Here is a 26,725-nt window from a genome sequence, read left to right on the forward strand (position 1 = left end):
ATTTCTTGCTTGCATTTGTTTACATCAAATGATTGTATTTGCCGACTAAACTGACCAGAAGGACGAAACAAGCACAAATTGAAAATCTGTCAATGCTGTGTGCCGTAGCACAAGCCTAGTTGCTGCTTAAGCTTATTGTCCATCCCAGAAGCACGTTTTTCCAACACATACACATAGACATACAGGAATAGATTTATTGCAAAAAAAAACAACAACAACTCTAGATTAGCTGCGATGAGTGCCCATCACAAGAGCCAGCAAGGCCATTCTGACAAAGAGGCCATATCTCATCTGTCTAAAGTAGGCAGCTCTCTGATCGAAATCAACTTCAGGCTCAATCTCATTGACACGAGGAAGAGGATGCATGACAATCATTTGAGACTTGGCCTTGCTCAAGACATCATTGTTCAGAATGTAGGCATCCTTAACACGACGATACTCTTCTTCGGTGCTGAAGCGCTCCTTTTGAACACGGGTCATGTACAGGACATCCGTAGTACCAATGACTTGATCCAATGTAGAATAGACGTTCTGCTTGATGCCAGCAGCAGCCACTTCTTCCATGACATCCTTGGGCATGGCCAAGGAATCTGGACACACGTAGTTGATGGTAACCTGATAGTAGGTCAGGATCTTAACCAACGAATGGACAGTACGACCGTTCTTCAGATCACCCACCAAGGTGATGGTCAAGCCATTGACAGTACCGAGCTCTTCACGGATCGTAAATGTATCCAAGAAGGCTTGCGTGGGGTGCTCGCCAATACCATCACCTGCATTGATGACAGGCACCTTGGAGTATTTAGCGGCAATCTGAGCACTGCCTGGTTGAGGATGACGAAGCACAATGAGATCAGCATAACAGCCTAATGTGCGCACAGTATCAGCAAGCGATTCACCCTTTTGAACAGACGAGGTAGTAGCACTGACAGAGACTACTTGACCACCCAAACGGTACATGGCAGCTTCAAATGACGACGAGGTGCGAGTAGAGGGTTCAAAAAACATGGTGCTCATGACACGGCCTTGCAACAAGTTGATGGAGCCATAGAGTTCTACCAGATTACGCATCTCATGGGCAACGCCAAACAGTAAATGAAGGTCATCACGGTCAAACTGAGCAGATCTCAAAATGTGCTTGCGATAGAAGGGAGAGCGACCGACAACACGAGCGAGAGAGGCGGAAATCTCGAAACGAGGTACTTGAAGAGACACCAGTTGTTGGCCAGCGGCACCAGCTAATCTCACAGGGTCAGAAGAGCGAGGAATGCGGTCTTCTTGGACAGCTGTGCTTTCGAGGGCTACTGAGCTCTGCTCAATTTGCTGTTGCGTTTGCTGCTCTGCTTGCTTATGCGCCTTGCTCTCCTTTTGATCGCTCTCAAAGGTCTTGCCAGTCTTGACAGCTTGAGCTTGAAGAGAGACATCGCGACCTAGCTTGGCTCCATCAGTAAAGGATCCATCCATGAACATGGTTGTTTCATCCATAATGACTCTTTCCACTGAACCGTGTACAGTGCGACCAGCGATAGGGGACCAGTTATTTACATCGACAGGCCACTTGATCTTGCGATCAACAACAATTTCAATGGAAGTATCAGGCTGAGCAGAAATACCAAAGATGGCTCTGGGATTATCGTAGAGACGTTCAGAAACATCACTGATGGTCAAGCGGCCTTGAGAAACAGCGCCCAAAAGCAGAGGCAATGCTTCGTGAATACCAGCCGTAGCGTCAGCAGGTTGGCCGAGTTCAGCAGCCAATTTGCGAGGGACAGAGCCAATAGTGAAGCAATCAATGACATCCAAATTCTTCCACAAAGCTTCTTGCTCTTTTTTGGTAGGCAGAAGCTCGGTGTTTTCAAAGTCTTCAGAATGAAAGAATAGAGAATAGATGGCAACATCACAGGTAATGGACATACCCTTCTTCTTACTCATCTTGATCAAAGCCAAATCTGCCTTACTAACCACATTGGAGACGTGGATAACGCGGTTATGAAGGGAGGCCAACAGCAAAAGAGAGGCAAGATCAGTTCCCTTGGCGTCAGTGACAATCAGTTGGGAGTTGGGCCATGAGGAGAAGGCAGAGTCAAACACAGAGACCTTGCCAGAGCCAATGCGATCTGTATTGAGGTAGACAGCAGCGGCATCCGACGCATAGTCGCCCACTTGAGCAGCATTATCAGCGGTGGCAGTAATATTCAATAGATAGTCAGCGTAGGCTTCCTTGCGAGCCATATCACTGAGCTTATCTAACGTAATATCGTTGGTGACATCCTTGACAAAAGCAGAGACAGTAGTGAAGCCAGCAGACAGAGAGGCCTTAGCAACAGCAGCAAACTCATCGCTGTTCTCCAGATAAGCGTTCATGTTGAACAAGCCAGGCAATTGGGCTTGCGTATGGCTTGATTTGCAGTCGATGCTCAAGATCTCATTGTCCTTGTTACGGGCAAGTGCTTCAATAAAGAGCTTAGCACATTTGACGTTGGTTAACAGAGGGACAGAGTAATCAACAGCCATACGACGAGAGCGATAACCCTTGGACATGTAGGAGGCAGGGCGACGGAAACGGTTGCGAGAAGGCAAGTTGATGTACAAATCAATCAAATTGTTGGACAAGTGCTGTTGAAGAGAGTACTCGGCCTTGAGCTTGTCATCGGTATCAGCATCCAGCGTATCCAAATGCTTAACTGGTATGTTGTGCTCAGAGATGAAATCAGCAGTACCCGTGGTAGCAAAGATGTTGTAGCCCAGTTGGTGCAACTTACGGACAGAAGGCAGCAACTCTTGCTTCTCCTTGTATGAGCCAATAGAGAAGAGAATGTTCTTCTTGGGTAATGTCAGGCCAGTAGCCAACAGTGCCTTGAGGTAAGCAGAGAACTTGTCTTTGCCGAAGCAAGCAACTTCACCCGTAGAAGCCATTTCGACACCCAGGATGGGATCAGCGCCTGACAAACGACTGAACGAAAACTGAGGCACCTTGACACCAACATAATCCTTGGGAATGTCCACCTTGGGATAAGGTGTGACAGGAAGGCCCAGCATGGCAAGTGTAGCCATTTCGATCAAATCTACACCCATGACCTTGGATACAAAAGGAGACGAACGAGCAGCACGCACGTTGCACTCAATCACCTTGATCTCATTGTTTTTGGCAATGAACTGAATGTTGAAGGGGCCTGTGATGTTCAAGGCACGACCAATCTTGGCAGTGGCAACTTCAATCTTGCGGATGGTCTCTGGATCAAGATCCTGAGGAGGCAAGACGAGCGTAGCATCGCCAGAGTGAACACCAGCATTTTCAACGTGCTCAGAAATGACATGCATGATCAGCTTACCATCGAGAGCCACAGCGTCCATGTCTACCTCCTTGGCTTCCTCAATGTACTTTGTAATGACAACAGGATGATCGCGTGAGACGGCAGCAGCTTCTTTGAGGTAAGAGGCAAGATCATCCTTGGAAAAGACGACATTCATAGCAGCACCAGAAAGAACATACGAGGGTCTGACCAACACAGGGAAACCGACATTCTCGCAAAAGACTTCGGCCTCTTCGTAGCTAGTCAGTTCTTTCCAGAGGGGCTGATCAACACCAATGCTATCACACATACGAGAGAACTTGTAGCGATTTTCAGCGTTATCAATCATCTCGGGAGACGTACCAAGCACCTTGACATTTTGACGGTATAGTGGTAAGGCAATGTTGTTTGGTGTTTGACCGCCCATCGACATCAACACACCAGAGGATTTCTCGATTTCATAGATATCTAAGATACGCTCCAGGTTGATGTTTTCAAAATAGAGACGATCTGCTTCGTCGTAATCCGTCGACACCGTTTCAGGATTGTAGTTGACCATAACCGTCTTGAGACCCTGTTCACGAATAGTACGAATAGCACGCACAGCACACCAATCAAACTCGACAGAAGAGCCGATACGGTAGACACCTGAACCCAACACCATAATGCCCTTGTCTTCAAAATCAACGTCGTGCTCAACTGCATTGTATGTCATGTACAGATAATTGGTGAAGGCAGGGAATTCAGCAGCAACAGTATCAATTTGCTTGACAAAGGGAGTGACACCATACTCTTGGCGAAGTCTACGCACAGCCAGTTCGTTGCTGTTGATGTGAGAGGCAATTTGGCGATCTGAGAAGCCGAGTTGTTTCGCAGAGCGGATCAAGTTGCCAGGCACGTTGGACTTGCTGAAGCCATTTAAACGATTACCCAGGTTGACAATGTGCATCAGCTTGTTCAGGAACCATTTATCAATTTTGGTCATCTCCCAAATCTTGTCGACAGTGTAGCCCTTGTTCATGGCGTTGGCAATAGCAAAGAGACGCTGATCAGAGGGGTTAGTCAGTTCGAAATCAATGTCGTCCGCAGCAACAAATTCGTTCTATGTAAAAAGACAAAAGCTGTAAATTCCCCTTTCTTTCTCTTTCATTTTTCTACTCTCTGCAAACATACCTCACTGAAACCAACAAAGTTGAAATCAATGGCACGGATAGCCTTCTGAATAGTTTCTTCAAATGTGCGACCAATGGCCATCACCTCACCCACAGACTTCATGGAGGAAGAGAGAGCAGTGCTGACGCGGTTGAACTTTTTGAGGTCCCAGCGAGGAATCTTGACAACAACATAATCCAAGGAAGGCTCGAAACAAGCGCATGTCACCTTGGTCACACTATTCTTGATCTCGTTCAAGGGAATACCCAAGCCAAGCTTGGCAGCGACAAAGGCAAGTGGGTAGCCAGTGGCCTTGGAGGCAAGAGCAGATGAACGAGACAGACGGGCATTGACTTCAATGATGCAGTATTCCTTGGAGAATGGATTCAAAGCGTACTGAATGTTGCATTCACCCACAACACCCAAATGGCGAATGACATTGACTGCAGTGGTACGGAGCATGTTGTAATCCTCGTCAGAGAGCGTTTGGGAGGGAGCAATCACAATCGAATCACCCGTGTGGATACCGAGAGGATCAAAGTTCTCCATGTTACAAACAGTAATACAGTTATCTTGACAATCTCGCACAACTTCGTATTCAATTTCCTTCCAGCCCTTCATAGATTTTTCAATCAAGACTTGAGGGGAGGTAGCAAATGCCTTGTTACAAAGAGCAATCAACTCCTTCTTGTTGTCAGCGAAACCAGAGCCAAGACCACCCAATGCATAGGCAGCACGGCAAATGACAGGATAGCCGATTTCATTGGCAGCAGCGACCGCTTCATCCACAGTAATAGCAGAGGAAGATTGCGCACACTTTTCATTGATTTCATACAGGGCTTGAGCAAAAAGATCACGGTCTTCGGTGGTGATGACAGTATCGATAGAAGTACCAAGCACCTTGACACCCAAACCCTCAAACTCGTCCTTCAATGCAATACCTACGCTCAACGCAGTCTGACCGCCAAACGTGACATAGATACCATCAGGCTTCTCAAACTGGATGACTTTACGGACGTATTCAGGGGTAACAGGCAAGAAATAGACCTTGTCAGCCAAACCCTTGGAAGTTTGGATAGTGGCAATGTTGGGATTTATCAGCACAGTGTAAATGCCTTCCTCCTTCAACGCCTTGATGGCTTGAGAGCCAGAGTAGTCAAATTCACCAGCTTGACCAATAGACAAACCACCAGAACCCAAAACGAGCACCTTGTTGACATGCACTCTGGGATTCTTGTTGCGATTCTCAACAATACTACCACCAGGCATATGGACAGGAACAAGTGTGTTCTTTTCGAGACAGTCCTTGACATTGTTGATAAAGACGTCAAAGAGGAATTCAGTATCACGAGGACCAGGGGTGGACTCAGGATGGAATTGAACAGAGAAAAAAGGAAGCGACTTGTGGATCACACCTTCATTGGAACCATCGTTGGCATTGACAAAGAGCTCTTGGTAGTTTTCAGGAAGAGATGCAGCGTCGACAGCATAGCCGTGATTCTGAGAGGTAATGTAACAACGGCCAGAGAGCATGTTAGTGCAAGGAATGTTCTGACCACGATTACCATACTTCATCTTCATGGTTTTGGCACCTGCAGCAAGAGCCATCACTTGATGACCGAGACAAATACCAAAGACGGGTTTCTTGATATCCTTGAGAAACTTGGCAGTATTCTTGATGGTAATGTCAATTGTGGTTGGATCACCAGGGCCATTGGAAAGAAAGAGGCCGTCGTAAGAGTCAGCAGGCTCAGCATTGAAATCATAATCCCAAGGGACAATCTTGAGCTCAACGCCACGAAAGACAAAACAACGGATTTGATTGTACTTCATACCAATATCAACAGCAATGATACGCATGGTGCGACCAGAAGGAGTCTTGATGGCCTTGGCTGGATCTGGATAGTAGATCTTGGGCTCCTTGATGGAAACTTCAGCAACCAAATTTCTCTTGTTGGGATCCACCCAATCCACATCTTGATAGTCCACCATCCAGCGTTCAGAGGGCATTAAGTCGGAAGGAGCACTCAGCCCGAGAGCAGAAGCAGCAGCATCTACCGTGCTATTGGCAAGAGACTTGGGGAACAGAATCTTACCCAGAAGAGCACCTTTAATACGGATCTTCTTGGTCATTGCACGTGTATCAATACCATACAGACCAGGAACATTGTTCTCTTTGAGCCAAGTAGAAAGGGAGGATGTAGCCAAATAATGCGAGTAGTCCTGGGCATAGTTGCCAACGATCAAGCCTGCCACATGAATTTCACTCGATTCAAAGTACTTGGGGACGTCTTGGAGGAGCTCATCCATCTCAGTGCGAGAAGGCACACCGTAGTTGCCGACCAAGGGAAACGTCAAGACCAGGATCTGGCCACGATATGAAGGATCCGTCAGCGATTCAGGATAACCCACCATACCTTTTGTTTGTGAAACATGTCAGATCGGAAAGCAATCTCTCTTTGAAACCGTAGCTTACCTGTCTGAAATACACATTCACCAGAAATACTTTTGCTTTCTGCGCCAAATGAAATACCCTGATAGCTGGACCCATCTTGCAAGACCAAGGTAGCAGTAGTAACATCCTTATCCTCAAACGCAGTAACAGGGCGATGGGGAGCAGAGGGCGAGCGCGGAGAGAGTGTTGGAAGCGGAGTGGCATTGGCAGCAGGAGCAGGAATGTGTGCACCACCTACAGAGCTAATGATTGCAGGAGCAGTGCCAGCATTAGCAACAGAAGGGATAGGAAAGTTGGAAGACATTATATTTGAATAGAATTTAGGCTTTCCCTACAACAAGAGTCGAAAATTCAAAAAATTTAATGCATACATTCACAGAGTCCAATGTGATGGATATTCTTACGTGTCAAAGTTTACAGAGAGATGTTAAGGTAAATTCTAGATGAAGTAAGTTTTTTTTTTTATAGGAAAGAGAAAGTTTTATTGAAAATATAATGCAAAAATATAGGGTATTCCAAAGATTGTCAGCTAAGGATGCTGAAAAGTTGCATGGTTCCAAGAATTTAGAGCCTTTTTATACTCTAAACTGATGGATAAGCCCCGTCTGTTTGATAAACAAAGTCCCTCAGTCATATCCAATTAGTAGTGTTGATCTATGAGACACGCACGTCATGAAAGAAGAATTATGCGGCGGAGGTCCATGAGTAATCTATAATGCAATGGGAAGCTTAGGCTGGGAACACCAAAATCAATCTTATGGATGAGATCTTTTTTAGACTTTGCGAAATAGGCTTTTCTAAATATATTCATCATGTCAAAAGCAGTTTATAATAGTAGATAGAAAAAGCCATCTTGATTCTCAGTAAGCACCATCTTCACGAGCCTAAATCATAAAAAAATACGCACATCAATGTAAATGTTTACTTCATTATACATTCATGGTGCTTTGAATAAGGTCAACTCATTCATTTTGGCATCAGTATGCGTACTAGAGATCCTTAATGTGCTTGGTAAATACCAGTAATTGTGTAGATCACACTTTAGTTGACGGGTGTCTGGATTCAAGCACCAGAACAACTCAATGTAGCTCTCACGCTTCCTACGACACTGGCATGAATGCTTGACACATCATACACTGATCTATTCGCGCTCTACAGCTAAATTCGATGTTATAGTCTTGAATTAAACCACACTAGTCGAGAAATGGCCTATCAAAGAGTGCTCCAATCTCATATAGTACATTTGATACGTCAAAATCCTCAAATAAGCTCATAATGTCAAGAAAGATCAGCCAGCAACATTCATTCTGCGGAAGATGAACGCCAAACGGCTGATTCTGGACGGTGTGATACCCTTGAAACCCGAGCATGAGTTTAAATCTCTTGGAAGTTCTGATTAAATTGCAGTGAATGAGGAAAGTCTTTAATATTTTATCAGCCTTGTGTTGATTGCCTTGAAGGCAACATTTATTTTTAGCATTTTTGCGGTTTTAATTTGTGTTTGTCTAATTGTTTTGTGGTGTTCTCTCTTTCCCCTTTTTTTCTTCTTCTCTCTTTCAATATTTTTTCTTTCGCTTTCTACTGAAAAGGAGAGAAGAAAGAATGACAAATGTCTTTTATAAGGAACAAATCTGTAAATAAGCGACCGTTGTCTAACAGCTCGTATACACAAATGAACAGCGATGAGGATCCGAATCAGCAAAATGAAAATGGAGAGGCATCATCATCTGCCTCACCTTTCATGTCTTTCAGTCCCAAGCCCAATGTCGATGTATCTCGTCGCTACACACAAAAACGGCAACCACCATCCATGGCAGAATTCATGACAGAATTTGAACAAGAAAGAAGGCCTTCCTTTGTAGTGAGGCCACCAAGTGTCAGCTCCAATCATTCAGTCATCTCTGATGCAGAAGAAAACAGCATAGCATCATATGATGATATCGAGGAGTTCTCGGATACAGCAAGATTAACAGTAAATGCATCTGATGTAAATGGTTTCCATGGCAGCCAGGGGAGCAACAGTAATAGGGATCAAGAGCGACATGCTGTTGCTATGCAACCAAATGATGATCTGGATCTACAACAAATTTACAATACAAATGTGAACAGCAGCAGAATCTCTTTCCAGCAAGGTCGTCCTACAAGTAAAATATACGAGCCAGCTCTCATTGACCCCGAAGTGGATCAACGAAATAGGAGACTGCACAAGCTTCTCCACGTAAATAGACGAGCTTTGGCGAAAAACGTATCTAGAACCATTCGACGACTATCCAAAAGAGTGGTCAATGTGCATAACAACTACAGTCCAGAAAATGGCACAGCTCAGCCTCAACAGCCACACTCACAAGATCCACGCCCACAGCAAAGCCCTATCACTCCATCCTCAGATCAAGAGCAACATGCATTAACGAACAAAAAGGCTAGATATAATGAGGATGGAGGTGAAACAGATTTCTCTTCAGATATCAACGAAGTGATACCCATGACTCGAACGCCATCCAATAACCTCAAACCCACATCGGATACCACCCCTTCACCATCCACATTGCACAGCGGCAGTAGCAGCAGTAGTAGTATACACCAAAAAGATACCAAACACAAGATCCAGCTAGCAGGCAATAGTTTGAGATTGCTGTCACCCTCAAATCCACTTCGACTCTTCTTTGCTAGAATATTATACTACAAGTAGGTCGAGTATACAACTGTCTATTTCTATGCAAATCTAACACGTTATCTTGTAGATGGTTCGAGACATTTATCATGCTCCTGATTGTATTGCATGGAATAGTGCTACTCGTAGTAGGATGGGGATCAAATCCATTTCCAGAGCCACCAAATCAATGGACACCAACGTGGGATCAGATCGTGCTGCTTGTTATATTTTCATTTTATACCCTCACAACAATCTGTCGTATCATTGTGTATGGATTATTCGTTAATTCCACACCTGATTCGAAAACAGCCTTTCTAAGACATAGTTGGAACCGTGTCGATATTGTGTCGATTGTGTCGTATTGGATTGATCTAGCATTGCTATTGACGCAACAGGAGATTATAGGCGAGGACAGGCGGATATTGGTATTCAAGATGTTGTCTGCTCTCGTGCTCCTTCGATTATTGAACTTGACAGATGGCAGCCGGGTGATTCTGAACAGTTTGAAAAAGGCAGCACCTCTCTTGGTCAATGTGCTGTTCTTTGTATTGTTCTTTTTCGTGATATTTGCGTAAGTAAACCTGTCGTTGTGATGAGTTCTGATGTATTCACAATGGAAGCGTAGTATTGTAGGTGTCCAATCTTTTAAAGGGTCTTTCCGGAGACATTGTGTGTGGCATGGTAAATAGATGTGTCAAGTATACTTGATTTGACAGATGACTCACTCGGCGGATAGATCCCACCAATTCAAGTAATGTCCAGGAACTGCAGCAGTATTGCGGCGGATACATTAATGCTACAGGTGATGTGGTGCCTTATTTGTTGAAAGATGGATCGGAAGCACCATGGTCTAAAGGATTCATTTGTGAGATTGGCCTGACATGTGAGGTATAGAGTGTATTTAAAGTTTTTGATCGTATCACCTGTATTCAAATCCTTATATAGGAAACCGAGAATCCCTTCGGAGGCACAATTAGCTTTGATAACATCTTCTCATCCATGCTCCTGGTGATGATTATTACTGGTGGTAAGTGTGCCCACCTGTTGTGGTAGGTAGCTTGTCAACTGATTGGTTGTGCAGTGCAATCCTGGACCGATCGTATGTACGATATGATGGATGCCGAGTACTTTGTTGCTAGTCTCTACTTTGTCATCATCGTCATTGTTATGAATTTCTGGCTGATCAATCTTTTCATTGCCGTCATCACCGAGATGTTTGCCAAAGTCAGAGAAGACTCACAGCATTCAGCATTCACAAACTCAACTGCACGACCGGTATTAGCAGATGCTAACGAAGAAGGCGTTTGGGCCTATTCAGAACAGGATGAAGCGCAACGAAAAAAGCTGAAAAAGAACTCACCTTTAGCACTGGTAGTCAAATACATGAACCCGTTTTGGATTGTCTTGGTGGCTGTGGACCTTTTGTGCATGGCATTCAAGAACAACAGCATGTCCACTGAGGAACTGGAAGCGCTGAATATGGCAGAAACCATCTTTTCCATTGCATTCTTGTTTGAGATATTGGTCCGCATACTCAACTCGAGAAAGGACCTCAAAGGGTTCTTTAAGAGCAAGATGAATGCGACCGATTTCTTGATTGCAGTGATCACCTGTATCATTCAAATACCTCCTATTCGCCAAAACGTGTATGTGTATGTCTGGTTTACTGGATTTCAAGTGCTGCGTATCTACAGACTGGTTGTCGCAGTGCCGAGACTGAGAAAACTGATGGTAATGCAGCATGTAGAGCTTCTTACAGCTATAAATACTGACCGTTCATGTAGTCTCGCGTTTTGGGCAGTGTATATGGTCTCATCAACTTGTCTTTCTTTATTGTGTTGGCCACATTGCTATGCGCCATCATTGCATTTCAGCTGTTTGAAGGCGTCATTAATGATTTGGGTGAAGAAATGCGGTTCTTTTCAGTCTACAATTCGTTTGTTTCTCTCTATCAAGTAAGTTTCTGTCATTTTTGCCAACTGACCTGGCGCTCACACATGCACCCAGCTATTCTCTGGTGAAGATTGGACAACAGTTCTGTACAATGTGATGGAGGCAGGATCAGAGAACAACAATGCCGTCATTTACGCTCTCTTCTTGGTGTTTTGGTTTGCTTTTTCCAACTGTAAGTGGACCATGTTAGCTATGAATTGCGCAACTAACACTCGCTCCCATAGTCGTCCTGGTGAATCTGTTCATTGCCGTGTTGATGGAGAACTTTGAAATTGCAGAAGAGGACAAGAGAAAGCGCCAAGTCATGCAATTTATGGAAAAGACAGAAAATGAACTGGGCCAGAAGACAGTTGTGAGTCGTTGGAACATTTATAGGTACTTTAAGCCCAAAGCCAAAGGCCTCGATGTCAAGAATATCCCCAGCAACCTTGTCCTGTCTGTGCAAAAGAGCATTGTGCGTGAATTCATGAATGAAGCTACCGATGTCAATGCAAATGAGCCAACACTGCAGTCAACAAAAAACCGTAGTCTAGCAGAACAGCAGCAGCAACAAACTGGTGTCTTGTCCAAGGTCAAGAACTTTTTAGACAATCTGTATTCGGACAGCAGCAGCAAGAAGATGGAGGAACAGCGCAAGCAACGGAACAGAAACAGCGTATACATTGATCCAGTCAATGCATTTGATCAGGTTGGCACATTTTACGATTTCAAGAAAAGAGGTGGTGTTCATGATATCAACGAGCCTCGATCATTGCGCTATTTAGTGGATCCTACCTTGAGAGAGACTGTAGCCAACAGATATCAGCAAGAAACGACAGACCTCGACTTGGAGGAACGAAAGGCTCTCAAAAGGGACTTTATAAGAGCACATCCTTCCTACGATAAATCGCTTTATCTGTTTTCACCTAGCAACCGTGTTCGCAGATGGTGCCAACTGATTGTGCAGCCTAGTCGTGGAGAGCGTATTTTTGGTACTCCTGCGTCGAAATGGGGCAGCATCATCTTCTTGACCATCATTACCTGCTGTGTCATTATCAATGTGGTATTGACCATCTACAACTCGCCAGTGTATCAGTTTGAGAACCGCCATAACCCATCAGCTGTGATGCCATTTGTCTATGTGGATTGGGCATTTACTGTCATCTTTAGTGTTGAGTTTGTTGTCAAGGTGATTGCGGATGGTTTGATCCTCACTCCCAACGCATACATGCTGAATGGCTGGAATCTGCTGGATCTCTTTGTCTTGATTACTCTCTACATGTCTAATTTCGGTAACTTTGCTGCTGCTACTGGCCTGGAGCGTGGTTTCCGAGCATTCAAAGCTTTGAGAGCATTGCGCCTGATCAATTTACTTGGCCCTGCCAAAGAAACTTTCACTGCTATTCTTGTCACTGGTCTTCCACAAATTCTGGACGCTGCTGTGCTGGGTTTGTGTCTCATTGTTCCGTTTGCTCTCTACGGACAGAACGTCTTTATGGGTCTATTCTACAACTGCAATGATGGCGATAGTAATAGGCCCGAGTGTGTGTATGAAGCAATGTTGGGCACTCAAGAACCACTGCCAGAGGACTCTGAGGTGTACATGCCTCGTATATGGAACAACCCCTACGTGTACAGCTTTGATTCTTTCTGGAAGTCGTTACTGATTCTGTTTGAAATTGCAAGTGGCGAAGGCTGGATCGATGTGCTAACTACGAGTATGGGCATCACGGGCAAGGATCTGGCACCGGAGCAAGATGCAAGTCAGCTATGGGGCATCTTCTTTATGGTGTACAATCTCGCAGGCTCTGTCTTTGTGATTTCGCTGTTTCTAGGTGTGGTGATTGAGAATTTCACAAAGAGAAACGGAACAGCATACCTCACCAGTGATCAAAGACGCTGGCTAGATCTCAAGAAACTGCTAAATCAATTCAGGCCTGCCAAAAGACCCAAGACTGTGCCTGCTAATCCCATTCGAAAGTTATGTTTCAACCTGACAGTCGAGAAGAGAGGCAAATTCTACAAGTTTATGACATTTGTGATTTCCTTAAACATCTTGTTCTTGTGCACAGATGCTGTGTATGATGTAAATGATGTTGACAATGGAGAGACTGGATGGAGTCGTATTAAAGGTACTGTCATGGATGTTATGGCTTTGGCCATGTTGCTGATAACCACTCTTAGTGTATGTTTACTTGCTGTTTGTTTTCGTGTACTGGGTGGAAATTGCCATCAAACTGCTGGGTCTTGGATGGAAATCCTTTCGTAAAAACCTCTGGAATCTATACGATTTGACAATGGTTATTGGCAGTTTTATAACTGCAATTATAACGCTGGGGAACCCGAATTTGCAAGTAAATGTCGAATCGCAAAAGCTATTCATGACAGCACTCTGCTTTAAACTGGTTCAGAGAAGCGACAGTTTGAATCAACTGTTCACCACCATGGCGTACGTATACCAGCATTCATGAAAAGACAGCATACTCATCTATTCTACATAGTGCATCGTCTTATCAGATCCTGAACGTGTTTGCTGTTTGGTTTGTGGTGCTTGTGACCTATGCAATCATGTTTATGCAAATATTTGGCCTGACAAAGTATGGACCCAATGCTACAACAGAACACATCAACTTTAGATCCTTTGCTAATACTCTGATTTCACTGGTTCGATACTCTACTGGGTGAGTGCGTGGCATGCTTACATACTAGTCGAGCTGAATATCACTAACATTTACTGTAGTGAGGGCTGGAACTCGATTATGCATGATTTCACTATCGAATACCCCAATTGTGTTGTAGCAGACAACTACCTCGATTCTGACTGTGGATCGCTTCGATGGTCGTACTTTTTGTTCTTGACATTCAACATTATTTCTATGTACATCTTTATCGCCATCTTCGTCGCTGTGGTTGCGGATAACTTTTCCTATGTGTATCAAATCAAAGCCAATTTCTCCTTGGTAAACCGAGATGAAATTAGAAAGTTCAAGATGACCTGGGCATCGATTGATACAGAGCGAACAGGCTATGTCAAACCCGGTGATTACATGACATTATTCAGAGTAAGTGTAGATGGAACGAAAAGCAGCTATTTATACTCAAATGTCTTGCACAGAGACTAGATGGTATCTTTACAATCCGCATTTTTGAGCCCGAGTACTCTTACAAGAACCTCGTCAAAGAGTGCAGTATAAACAACGGCAGCGTAGGCAAGGCTGACAGTGATCCATATCAGCATCATTTGGATCTGAAGGCGCTAAATGCAAAGCTGAATTTACTCGAAAAACGAGATCTTCATGCAAAGCGCCAGAATTTAGAAAAGATATACTGGGTAAGGGACTAATGAGAGTTCTTTAATATGTTGCACATTCTGACAAGATATACAGGAAACTGCACTAGTGGAATCTGCATCCAGGGGCGTATCGTTTAATCAAATGCTACTGATGCTTGCACAAAGAAAATTAATTGTTCCTGAGAATGCTCTTATGTAAGTAGATTGTCTATTGTGCAAAGAACAATCCTAAAGTTGACACTATCCACTAGTTTGGAAGAGTTGCTCGAAAACCAGAAAAAGGAGGAAGCTATTCATACGCTCAGTTCCATTGATCGAGTGAGAGGCCTGATAGAGACCATCTCGTTGCGGAAAAAGTTCTTGAAACATCTTGAAAGCAAAAAGCAAAGAGATGGTAAGTCTTGATTTTCTTGTGTAATGTCATGGGATCTCATTCCCATTTGTTATTATAGTGCCTGCTATCATCATTGACAGAGGAGATGTAGGACAATCTTCATCACCAATCAGTGCAACCGAATTACAGTCTCACAATGATGGTTCTGTTATATCCGTAACAAACGTTGCAAAGTAAGGGATAGGGTCTTTTTGATGAATAACGTACCAACCCCTATTTACAGTAATAGCCGCTCTTCTTTCTATGATCTGTACCTTTCCAGTGAGGAGGAAGATTTCGTAGAGGATGACAAGGATTTGATAGATCATGACGATCCCGATGGTGGGGATAATCGTTCTCACGCCGATGATAGTATCGTTGAAGACACCTCCTCTCATGATATTTGGCAAGGTAAAAAGAACGCTTAAGCTGCATTCAGAACATTATGACTAACCCGCATATGATTTAGAGATGTTGAGGAATGAGTTTAAATAGATAGCTTGTGTTCAGAACCTTAAATCAATTAAAGCCAAACACATACTTCCTTCAATTTACAAGCCTATTGCAACAAAAAGACACGAGGGGTTCAGTATAAGCTGATTAAGACATATGGCATATTACCATAACATTGCAAGATGATGTTTTGCTATCAAGTTCACTAAAAGTACAACAAGAACAAATGCAATGAGCTTGATCCAACTCTAAAAAGACCTCTGTCAGATGCTGATCGATCAGAGCTATCGTTTTCAAGCCAACCTATAACTTAAACACACCTTGATAAGCCGCAAATAATCGATCAACAATGCTTAGATGATCAGATAATTAGCTGCTGCCAACACACATATATTTGTATTCAAATATCTTTCAAGATCCCAGCAAATTCCAAGCTACAAATGTGTTAAACAGTGATATGTAAATACAAGCAACACGACAACTAACTTTTTGTGTTACTTATAGACAACTTGACTATGTTTGCAAGATGTCTTCTGCTCTACTGACTTAAGACCTTCCTTTTCTGGAAGACATCTAAACGAATGAAGTCTTCAAAATCTGATTTCAAGCAATGTCTGAGAATGCATTTATGTTGATAGAGGTGCTTCTATCAAGTAATAAACTGGTAGTATATAGTCATTGAAACTGAATTCGCACTACTTGCCGCAGCTGCTTTGTTGATTCATATCAGGCCAGATACGAACCATCTGCTGGCTCCATACCTATGGCACTTGAGTGTAATATTATTAGTTACGAGCCTTTGACCAATATCGCAAAATTAATATAGCTAAAACATTGAGAGAATCCTGATTGTTGATTGATATAGAATTACTAATCATATGAGAGTTTACGCTTCGGATGGCTCTCCACCTTCGCTTCGCTTCGGTGAGAACCAACTTGCGCAGCGGCAGCTTGTGCTACTGATTGCTCCTGCGTATCTTATCAAAATACTGCTACTTTTATGTTGACCCTTCACTTACACATAAAAACCCTTCGTATTATCTGTAGATCTGATTCTTATGTGATGCTCTACATCCATATACACGTAGCTACTTCATATACGGGCAAGTAGCATACAAATATGATCCCTTTTTAGTCAAGAGTGTGCCTAATACAGCAAAATTTGAGTGCATCTGAGCTGCGTTTTCTCGCGTTCAAGGCCGTTTTAGATCGTCAGAATAGCCCCAAATGGTTGCTTTCATCTGGCAGTTACTTTCTGACACCCTTGCTCAACTTTTTGGAGATCAAAAAAACATGGATGAAATTTGACCAAAGAGCATGAGGTACCCCTCATAGTTTTCATCGAAAATCAAACGACCGCGTTTTTCACCTTGAAAATGGAGACTTTTACTATGGTATATCTTGAATCAAAATGTTTCTATCAATCCAAAGCAACCTCTGAAATTATCTTTGTGGGGCTTTGATATGTAAAATTTCGACATTTTGGCCATAAACCTCTTTTCATATTTCTACAAATCATTCAATAAGTGTATTCAAAACATCTATATAACTTGGTACCATAGGAAGCGCCTTGAAAAGTACTCCAGGAAAGCTTAAGGAAGCATGGGGTGATTATCATACTTCACTTAGTCGAATCTGCAAAAATAGCTCGATCGAGTCCAGAATCATCAAAATTTGTCCAATCTGAAACAGACTATGATTCTGGGCTTGAATTAATTTTGGCTTGTGGGGGGGCCAGCTAGCAAACTCAATGCCCTTTTCACCATGAAGGCAATACAGTAATAGATGCTTTCAAAGCGTATAAAAAGTAGGTGGCAAATCACAGCGCTATAGTTAATTATGCTATCTTCTTGCATTCTATATCTAATAACGTTAGTTTGGACATTGGCGATTCATGGGTTGCATAACATCTTTGCAGTAAATAGGGAAATCTCTGAGGCTTTAGGTCGTCGTTCAAAGAAAACTTTTGCAGCATTGAGCAGAGGAGAGAGGGTAGATATAACAGTGGCTTTTGTTGATTGATTGTAAAATCATTAATCATATATGAGGCAGGCCTGACAGATGCCTCAGATCTCAATTTCCATATTAGGGTTGTAAAAGTGTCTAGGGACAGGTCATTGGTAAATACAGGACTTGTGTAAGATCAACAGCGACTTGTTTGTGATATTGTCATTGCAAAAGGCAAGTTCATGAGGCAAACTCCCCAAAAAAAGTACTCAGGCTAATCAATTGTCCTTTCAAATCCATTGTTCCCATTTAGTCAGCATCGCAATCATCATTGTCATCGACAGAAAGGCATTTTGGTCAGCCAGCAACAGTGCCGCCGCCAAAATTGATTCAAACTCAGCCTTTTTTTTTGTTCAAGATTGGCCAGATTTCGTCTTTTCTCGACTTCTTTAATCTATTTTGTGATATTCGATTATATAAACTGTAATGATCACCCTACGCTTCCTAATACAAAACAGAAGAGATGTTACTCAACTCAGTCAGAACTCAATGTCAGATCTACGGACAACGACAACCGTCTCTCCTAGGTAGAGTCACCATCGTCAACAGCCTCATTTTGTCCAAGGTGTGATACAGTCTGCGCATGCTGAAGCCTACCAAACGGTTTGTAGAGAACGTAAAGTCCTGTGTTTATCAATTTGTCTGGAAGAAGAAGCGGCCATTACTACGCAAAGAACTCATATTCCTACCCAAGTCCAGAGGTGGTCTTGCTGTTCTCAACCCTTCTCTCCAACAATTGATCCTCCAAAAACGCTGGCTCAATTATCTTGTTGAACCGCAGAAATATCCGTCCTTCCTGCGTCCCTTCATGCTCTATCACGTATCACTGCTACCGGCGTCATCAGAGTTTCCTTACTTGGCCTTCGTCGATGCTGAATACCGCAAGTCCTCCCTGATACACAAGGATCTTCCTATTTGGCATTCTATCTTCGCCATGTATGACTATTTTGATTTCAGTGGACTTCAACAAGTGAATTTCCTTCCGGTCCAGACCATTCTGCAATTGCCTTTGCACAAGCTTCTCATAGGCCTCAGCGATGATCACTGGCTCCGGCGTCATCCCAAATTTCCAGCAAACAAGTTCCTAATCTTTGATAGCCAACAACAACGGCTGTGTCTTCGTGTTGCTTCTGAATATTCGAGCTGCTCGCTTCTTTGTGCCTCGCTCTATCAAGATATTCTCATGCTCAAAACCGTCAAACTGGTTCCTGGTGTGTGGCCTCACATTCTGCAGCCTCCTTCCACCTCCACCTTAGATTGGACGAGCTTTGATTTCTTCAGCAAATTGGGCACTAAAGACCTATGGACTCAGTACCATCCCGTAACCTTTCGTCAGCAGCAACAACAGTTGGTTCCGTCGGATCATCGTTTCAACAATTCAATGGTCAAGACATTATGGTCAGCACCTGCTCATCCAGCGGCAAGAACGGTCCTCTATCGGGCACTGTCGAAATGCATCCCTCATAAATCATACTTGTACACAACTGGCACTGTGGAAAACTCTATCTGTCCTTTTTGTGCCCTAGGCATCGATACATTGCGACATTTTCCTCGTTGACTGTCCCGTCAAGTGGCACCTATGGCAATCTGTGATCTCACAATACTACGCCAAATATCCTTTGACTTCCGAGATCATATATGGCACAATGCGGTATCTACATCTTCCTCGCTTTATAAGAGATCGATCCAAGTATATCGCCATCATATCTATTACCTTATGGCAAATGTGGAATCTGTATTGGCTTCACGGTTCACATAACCCTGTACCACTCTCCACCGCCTCCATAGAACACTTTTCCTCCAGGACAGTCTGTCTAATTGATAGACTGTTACCTACTACAACATAATTTAGATTAGGTGCTTATTCCGTTGCTCGAGGTCCACCACTCCGCGATGTGTCCCTCATAAAATAATATTTGAATAAAATATAATATTAACTACAAAAAAAATAAGCTTCCTAATACATTCTTAAAGTGATTTTCAAGGCGCTTCCAATGGTGCCAAGTAAAATAGATGTTTTGACTGAAATTATTAAGCAATTTGATAAAATACGAAATGAGGTTTTTGGCCAAAATGTTGCAATTTTGCATATGAAGGCCTCTGAAAAGTGGTTTTATAAGTTGCTTTGGATTGAGAGAAATACTTTGATTTAATATATGCCATAGTAAAAGTCTTCATTTTCAAGGCGAAAAACGCGATCGTTTGATTTTCGATGAAAACCATGAGGGGTACCTCATGCTCTTTGGTCGATTTTTGGTCATGATTTTTTTTTGGCTCAAAAAGTTGAGCAAAAGTGTCAGAAATGTACTACTACTCAAGTGCAATTGTTTGGCGTCATTCCGGTGGCTCGGAAAGATCTACATGTCAAGATAGGACGGCTTGAAAGCTGTCAAATTTGGCTTTGTTTTGTATATTAGCTTCTCAATAGACGCGTGTTTGTTACGAGACAAAGGCGTAACGACATTGTATGCATGAATCTAGAATTTGAGCATACTGTTACATCTAAATATTCAGCTGGAAATATTAGGCTGGGAGGCACTGTTGTATTGTAGCACTATAGCACAATAATACAGCTTACTAGTGAAGCCAAAACGGCTGTAAGACACGCTAGACATTTTAGACGCAATAGATAGTCTGCAAATATAGATTGTCCATAACTCGGTAAATCGAATTACTAGGAGGTCTGTACCATATCCGTTTCATCACTGGAGATCTCTGCTTCATTGTTGATCCTGTGCTGCTATCGATGGTATGTCAATGCTTTGTAATTAACCTCTGTACTCAACATCTACAACAGATACATCAGTACTAAGAGCCACTTAATTGCTATCTGCTTGCCATAAACCAGCCTCCTTAGTACTTTGGTCGTAATCAAATCAATCAAATGTCAAATTATATACTGTAAAGATTTACATTCATCAGACGATGATACAATGATGGGAGCGTTAATGTACAGAAATTTTATCCTTATATATTGCAGCAGTGCTAGAAATTGCGAATCTGAAGACGATTGATGAACAACATCAATCCTACTGCTCCATCATGCTAGCAAAGGGGCAGCATGCATGAGATCAATGCGAAACTGGAGAGGCTTATGCCACTTCAGGCGGTCACATCAAGGACTCTTTTTACCATTTTTTTTTCTTGCTTTTTGATCTCTTTCAGAACCACCATTGCTAAAGTAAAGTGCACATCTCTTTTCTGCTCTTTCAATTTACAGTATGGTTGCCATTGATAAGAAGAATAAGAACGGGCAGCAAGCTCAAAAAAAGTTCAGCAAGGACAAGAAATTTTCGGGCGGTCAACCTGACAAAAGCAGCGACAGCAAAAGCCCTTATGAAGCTCAAAACGATAAGCTCCGGGAAGCTATCATGGCATTAGGCGGAACCAAAGGCGACGTCAAATACTTGGAGAATGTCGATGTTGAGGATAATGAAAACATGATTACAGGGGATGATGTCAAGACAGAGGTAGGCATAGTTATAGTGAAGAGTACACAGTGAAGAGTACACAGTGAAGTTAACGCCGATTCATCTTAGGAATCACTTCAAAAAGAATTGATGAGCTTTATGACTAACATTGGTTTGTCTGCTGATAAATATGAGCAAGACATTGATACTGAAGATGAAGAAGCCCCTGAAGACGATGACGAGGAAGAAGAGGAGGAGGAAGAAGAAGAGGAAGACGAAGAAGAGGAAGAGGAAGAAGAGGAAGAGGACAATGAAGAAGAGCAATATGAAGAAGAAGAGGCCTCTGACATGAAGATCCATCAACCCAAGTTGATTCCTAGCAAGACTTTGGTAAGTCGTGTGTGATGAGATTCATTATGGATGATCCAACTAATGCAACTCTTTGACAGCTTGTTGAACCTACGCCTTTCTGGTACAAGGTTGCACTCCCTGTAGTATCTGTCGAAAATGTCAAACGTCTCTCGCCTGTCGAAACATCAGAGAAATACGCCTTTGCCAAAGAACTCTTGGCCCAAGAAAACACCAACTCTGAAAAGCACCCACTCCTCACATCCTCCAACCGTAGCTTCATGTCCAACATTATCACATCCGGTACCTTGAACGATAAGGTTTCTGCCCTGACTTTGATGTTCCGTGAATCTCCACTTCACGGCATCAAGACTCTGGATACCTTGATGGCAATGGGTAGAAAGAAGGGTAGAAATGAATCTGTCATGGCAATCACCAGTTTGAAGGATTTGTTTATTGGCTCCGTTTTGCCTGATCGCAAACTGATCTACTTTGCTGACAGACCTCTCGCCTCCAAAGATGTTACTCAACTTCATCTGCTATTGTGGATTTTTGAAGATCACCTCAAAAAGACCTACCTCGAATTCCTTCAACTGATCGAAGAGCTCTCTCGCGACACATTGATGCACGTCCGTAACAATATGGTTACTTGTTTGCATGATCTTTTGGCCAACAAGCCCGAACAAGAACAGAATTTGCTGAAACTGCTCGTCAACAAATTAGGTGATTCCGACAACAAGGTGGCTGCAAAGACCTCGCAATTGTTGATTGAATTGCTGGTAAAGCATCCCGGCATGAAGATGTTTGTTATTCGCGAATTGGAACAACTGCTGCTTCGCCCCAACACCAGCGAAAAAGCTCAGTACTACTCCATCATCACCATGAATCAAACCATCTTGACATCCAAAGACACAGCTGTTGCCAACAAGCTAGTTGAACTGTACTTTATCTTTTTTAGAAAGCTCTTGAAGATTGTTGAAGATGACGAAAAGGAAGAGCTGAAGAACAAGAAAAAGACGGAAGAAGAGCCCGAGCCCGAGAAGAAGAGCGAAAAGAGAAAGAACAAGGAAAAGGCCAAGGAGAAGAAGGAGATGGAACTCGAAGACCACCAGACCAAAATGATTGCTGCTATTTTGACAGGTGTGAATCGTGCCTTCCACTTTGCCAACATCTCTGACGATATGTAAGTTACAGCTTGCAAGGCGATGAAACTGAAATAAGCTGGATATTTATTTGTGTGTATGAAATAGGGTCGAAAAACATTTGGAGGTCTTGTTTAGAATGACGCATGCCAGTACGTTCAATGCTGCTATCCAAGCACTCTCCCTTATCTTCACCATCTCGCTCTCCAAGCAAGCCGTGTCTGACAGATTCTACCGTACATTATATGAATCATTGTTGGATCCTCGAATCAGCCATTCATCCAAACAATCCATGTATCTGAATCTGCTGTTCAAGGCTATCCGTGCTGATACAGACACCCGTCGCGTGAAAGCCTATGTTAAGCGTATGGTGCAAATCGCTGCTCGTAACCAGCCAGCATTTGTCTCGGGTATCTTTTTCCTTTTGAGTCAGGTATGTAGCCTAATCGTGTATATACATATCAACAAATATTGATTGTTTCCCTTCTCTTTTAGCTGATGGATGCTCAACCCGGTTTGAGAGCCATGCTGACGACGCCTGAAGAGGACGACGATGAAGAGTATTTTGTTGATGCACCCGAGGAAGACGACGATGACGAAAAGAAGAAAAAGATTGCCCAAGAAAAAGCCAAGCGCAGCCATGCAAAATCAGAATATGATGGCAGAAAGCGTGATCCTAGATTTAGTAACGCCGAGAAGAGTTGTTTGTGGGAACTGGTAATAAGAGACCAAGCAGCCAACATTACTTAATTAATACTAATTTGATTTTTCCGTGTACTCTACAGATTCCATTCAGAAATCACTATCATCCCTCCGTCGCCAAATACACAGAGCAATTGTTCGCTGGCGAGCTCATTACAAATCAGCCCGATTTACACCAATTTACATTGATGCACTTTTTAGACAGATTCGTCTATCGCAATGCCAAGAAGACCACCACCACCAAGGGCCAATCTATCATGCAGCCCTTGTCAGGCAGCAGGCGCGATGGCGGCATCATGTTCACCAAGGGCTCTGGCATCAAGAGCGATGCTATTCCTCTCAATTCTGAGCAGTTTTTGCAAAAGAAAGAAGACGATGTCGAGGCAGACGAAGTCTTTTTCCACAAGTATTTCAACCAAAAAGCAGTAAACACCACCACCAGTAAAAAGACAAAGAAGGACAAGGCAAATGCTGATGATGAGGATGGAGACGAGGATGAAGTATGGCGTGCCATGATGTCATCTATACCCGGTGGATTAGACAACGAGGACGACGATGACAACGGTTTGGACGATTCAGACGATGACGAGGAAATGAGAGCTCTCTTGATGTCTGACGATGATGAAGCACAAGACATTGAGCAAGATGGAGATATGGCTGAATTTGAATCAGATCAAGGCGAGCCTATGGACAACGAAGATGAAGAGGATATTGAACTTGAATTGATGAATGCGTCTAGTATGGATGAAGCAGAAGCCGACGATGACCAAGATGAGCAGCCAATGCAGACCAATAAGCGATCAGCATTTGACGAGCCAAGTGGATCCAAGAAGAAGAAGCAAAAGAAGGATGTTCTTCCTACATTTGCATCTTATGAGGATTATGCCAAGCTGATCGAACAGGATTTGAGCGATTAAATAAATGTATATATATATTTTCAATAAACAATATAATAGGGATCCAACACAACCCACATTATAGACGGAGATGCCATGTCAATATCACACTTAAACTCGACCAATGAGCCAGTAATACAAATGGTTTTTTATGAAACGGAAGCAACGTGGTACGCAGATGTCTCTAAACTGACGAGCCCTTTCTTTTTGTAACATTTTGGTATGCCGATGTCAATTTTGTTGCCATTATGGTTGCAGATGAGAGACCCGAGTTACCTTTTTTAAAATCCACTTTTGCTTTTTTTTGTCCATTATTTCTTGAATCAAATAAGCATAAAAGTGTGGAACGTTGTACTAGTTCATTGATTACAGCATTTTCAAGTAATTGTTTGTATTATTCAGGTCTCCTTGTGTAATCTTTGTTTGAAACAGGCGTATGAATTTTGTATGATAAAAGAGAGCATATCTTGGATGTACTGGCGGAGTTAGTGCGTTGGAGCCCAGATCAGGACCTGTGCGACCAACCAGGGCTTGGATATGGAAAAAGGTATAAAATACGAATCAGAGCAACCCTTTTTTTCCATCTCTCTCACTCTTATTCTCTTCTCTCTTTTTCATTATCTGTATTTCTCAATACCCACACACACACCCCTCATCTTTTATTACAACACAAAGGCCCCCCCCTTACATTTAATAAATACAGAAAAAGAAATCAAAAGAACAAGAAATGCCAATCCCAATTGAATATAGTTCCATCCGTCGCATGAGTACAATTACTGTGCCCAAACAAGATATAAACTTTGAGTGAGTTTGATTTCACCCTCTCCCGCCATGAGCAGTTTGTTTTAACCTTTCTATTTAATGTAGCGCTTATGATTTTCAGTTGTGTCAGCCTCAAAATGACATCAAAGGAGCATTTGAGTCGCGCGAATTGGAGGCAACATTCTGCCGTGATTTTGCTTGCTGTGGGTTGATTCTTGACGATCTTCATGATTTGTTGCAGCACTATGAAGAGTGCCATGTCAGACTGGAAGAAGATGAAGAAAGCAGCTTCTATGATGAGACAGAGGCATCATGTTCAGGTAGCTGGTCTGCTATCTCATCCCCCACCATGGAGCAGCAAGAGGTTGACAGTGATCAAATGGTGACACTCAAGAAAAGAGCGGCTGCGTATCTGTCTGATTTATACAACTCCACCTCCTCTGCATCTTCGTCCATGATCACACCGCCTATCTCACCCTCTATCTCAACTATTGTGGAAGAGGACATTGAAGAGCCATCGACACCTACAGCCGCCACAACCACCACAGCAGCAGCAACATCTGCCACAAAGAAATCCAACGGCAAAAAGAGAACATTTGGCCAAATGAACACACCCAATGCATTTGATTTATTGACTCAATCTGCCGCCAAAAAGATTGCCCTTGCATCTGGTAACGGTGATTTGCCTACACCTCTCTTGACGGATGAAGATTTCCTTGCTCAAGCTGGTGCCTTGTTAGCTTCTGCCAATTCGAACGCCAATGCTGATAAGCCATACAAATGCCCTGTAGGTGGGTGTGACAAAGCATACAAAAACCCCAATGGATTGAAATACCACAATCAACATGGACATTGCAACATGACAGCTGATGATAGCGATAATATGGCTAAACCCTATCAATGCACAATTGGCGACTGCGGCAAGCGATACAAGAATCTGAATGGGTTGAAATATCATATTGAGCATTCTCACATGGCTGCCTTGAACCATACATTGGCTGCATTTGGCTCTACTTTATTTTCAAATGCTTTTTCCAACCAAGAACCATCGCAATCATCCACCTTCTAATCTCCTTCATACTGTATACATATCCCCTTCCATCTTTTGCAAAAAGTCAAAAAGCCTTTCTGTTCCCCATTTCAAAATCCAAAAAGTTTATTATTTCCAGGATCCCCCCCCCCCCTCCCCTTCTACACTTTTCACTAACGAAACCGAAAATTACGACTCGATGAGTCTACTCCCTGTATATATTCAGTTTCTCTGTAAGGTGGTGGTTCCTATTCCAAAAGTTCATTCCTATTAATTCTTATTCTCAATAAAATTATCTACTATTATTATCCATTTCAACATAGTGTGGGGAGGTGCTGTCTTGGGTTTGAATCGTAGATGATGGATTCAAATGGTCGTAAGAGAAGTGTAACCATTTAAGAAAACAAAGAGGAATGTTTCCATGATTCATATTCCCCTTGCCATGCAAATTCAATGCGAATGACCATGCATTTCAAACTGCTGGCTACCCCTTGTTTTCTTGTTTTATATTAAAATATTCAGTATGAACTAGAGAAACAACGGTTCTGCTAGATTCATCCATAGTGGTACCGCACCCCCCCCCCCCCTCTCCTCCTTCTCATTAGGATTGTTTGAATCGGCGTCCCTACTTTATTTAGACAGGCACATACGAGTACTTGGTTATAAACAAACTAAACAAACCAAAAGATGCACAGATTTGATGCACTTGCAGTAGCTTATTTATCAGTAGCCTGAAACGGTGTCTTTATCAAGTACTTTATGTACAAAATGCGATATATACCACAGATGCGTTACACAATCAAAGGGTACACTCAACCCGGAATA

At 42.9% G+C, this 26,725-nt stretch overlaps 5 protein-coding genes across 5 annotated transcripts; 4 read left to right on the forward strand and 1 right to left on the reverse strand.

Annotated features, from left to right (window-relative positions):
• Nucleotides 1-225: 225 nt before the first annotated feature.
• ATC70_003013 (uncharacterized protein) lies at nt 226-7,204 on the reverse strand (the record flags this gene model as incomplete). The annotated part of the gene is made up of 3 exons (XM_064822381.1): nt 226-4,395; nt 4,467-6,862; nt 6,922-7,204. The coding sequence occupies 3 exons, from the start codon at nt 7,202-7,204 to the stop codon at nt 226-228; spliced, it is 6,849 nt and encodes a 2,282-aa protein (XP_064678981.1).
• Nucleotides 7,205-8,572: 1,368 nt separating this feature from the next.
• ATC70_003014 (uncharacterized protein) lies at nt 8,573-15,645 on the forward strand (the record flags this gene model as incomplete). Its single annotated transcript, XM_064822382.1, has 18 exons — nt 8,573-9,585; nt 9,642-10,124; nt 10,179-10,234; nt 10,290-10,441; nt 10,499-10,580; nt 10,635-11,284; nt 11,338-11,508; nt 11,561-11,678; nt 11,731-13,617; nt 13,670-13,934; nt 13,987-14,166; nt 14,226-14,547; nt 14,601-14,816; nt 14,872-14,972; nt 15,029-15,171; nt 15,230-15,344; nt 15,395-15,561; nt 15,620-15,645. 18 exons carry the CDS (start codon nt 8,573-8,575, stop codon nt 15,643-15,645), a joined length of 6,147 nt encoding a protein of 2,048 aa, XP_064678982.1.
• A 2,548-nt stretch (nt 15,646-18,193) lies between these two features.
• ATC70_003015 (uncharacterized protein) lies at nt 18,194-19,168 on the forward strand (the record flags this gene model as incomplete). The annotated part of the gene is made up of 1 exon (XM_064822383.1): nt 18,194-19,168. One exon carries the CDS (start codon nt 18,194-18,196, stop codon nt 19,166-19,168), a length of 975 nt encoding a protein of 324 aa, XP_064678983.1.
• A 3,450-nt stretch (nt 19,169-22,618) lies between these two features.
• On the forward strand, nt 22,619-24,129 carry ATC70_003016 (uncharacterized protein; the record flags this gene model as incomplete). The annotated part of the gene is made up of 3 exons (XM_064822384.1): nt 22,619-22,943; nt 23,006-23,227; nt 23,296-24,129. Coding segments are annotated over 3 exons (1,381 nt in total), but the record flags the coding sequence as incomplete, so codon positions are not given.
• A 706-nt stretch (nt 24,130-24,835) lies between these two features.
• ATC70_003017 (uncharacterized protein) lies at nt 24,836-25,939 on the forward strand (the record flags this gene model as incomplete). The annotated part of the gene is made up of 2 exons (XM_064822385.1): nt 24,836-24,912; nt 24,976-25,939. 2 exons carry the CDS (start codon nt 24,836-24,838, stop codon nt 25,937-25,939), a joined length of 1,041 nt encoding a protein of 346 aa, XP_064678985.1.
• Between the last annotated feature and the right edge of the window lie 786 nt (nt 25,940-26,725).

The sequence above is a fragment of the Mucor velutinosus genome (assembly GCF_035048745.1).
Source record: "Mucor velutinosus strain NIH1002 chromosome Unknown tig00000165, whole genome shotgun sequence".
Lineage (NCBI taxonomy): Eukaryota > Fungi > Mucoromycota > Mucoromycetes > Mucorales > Mucoraceae > Mucor > Mucor velutinosus.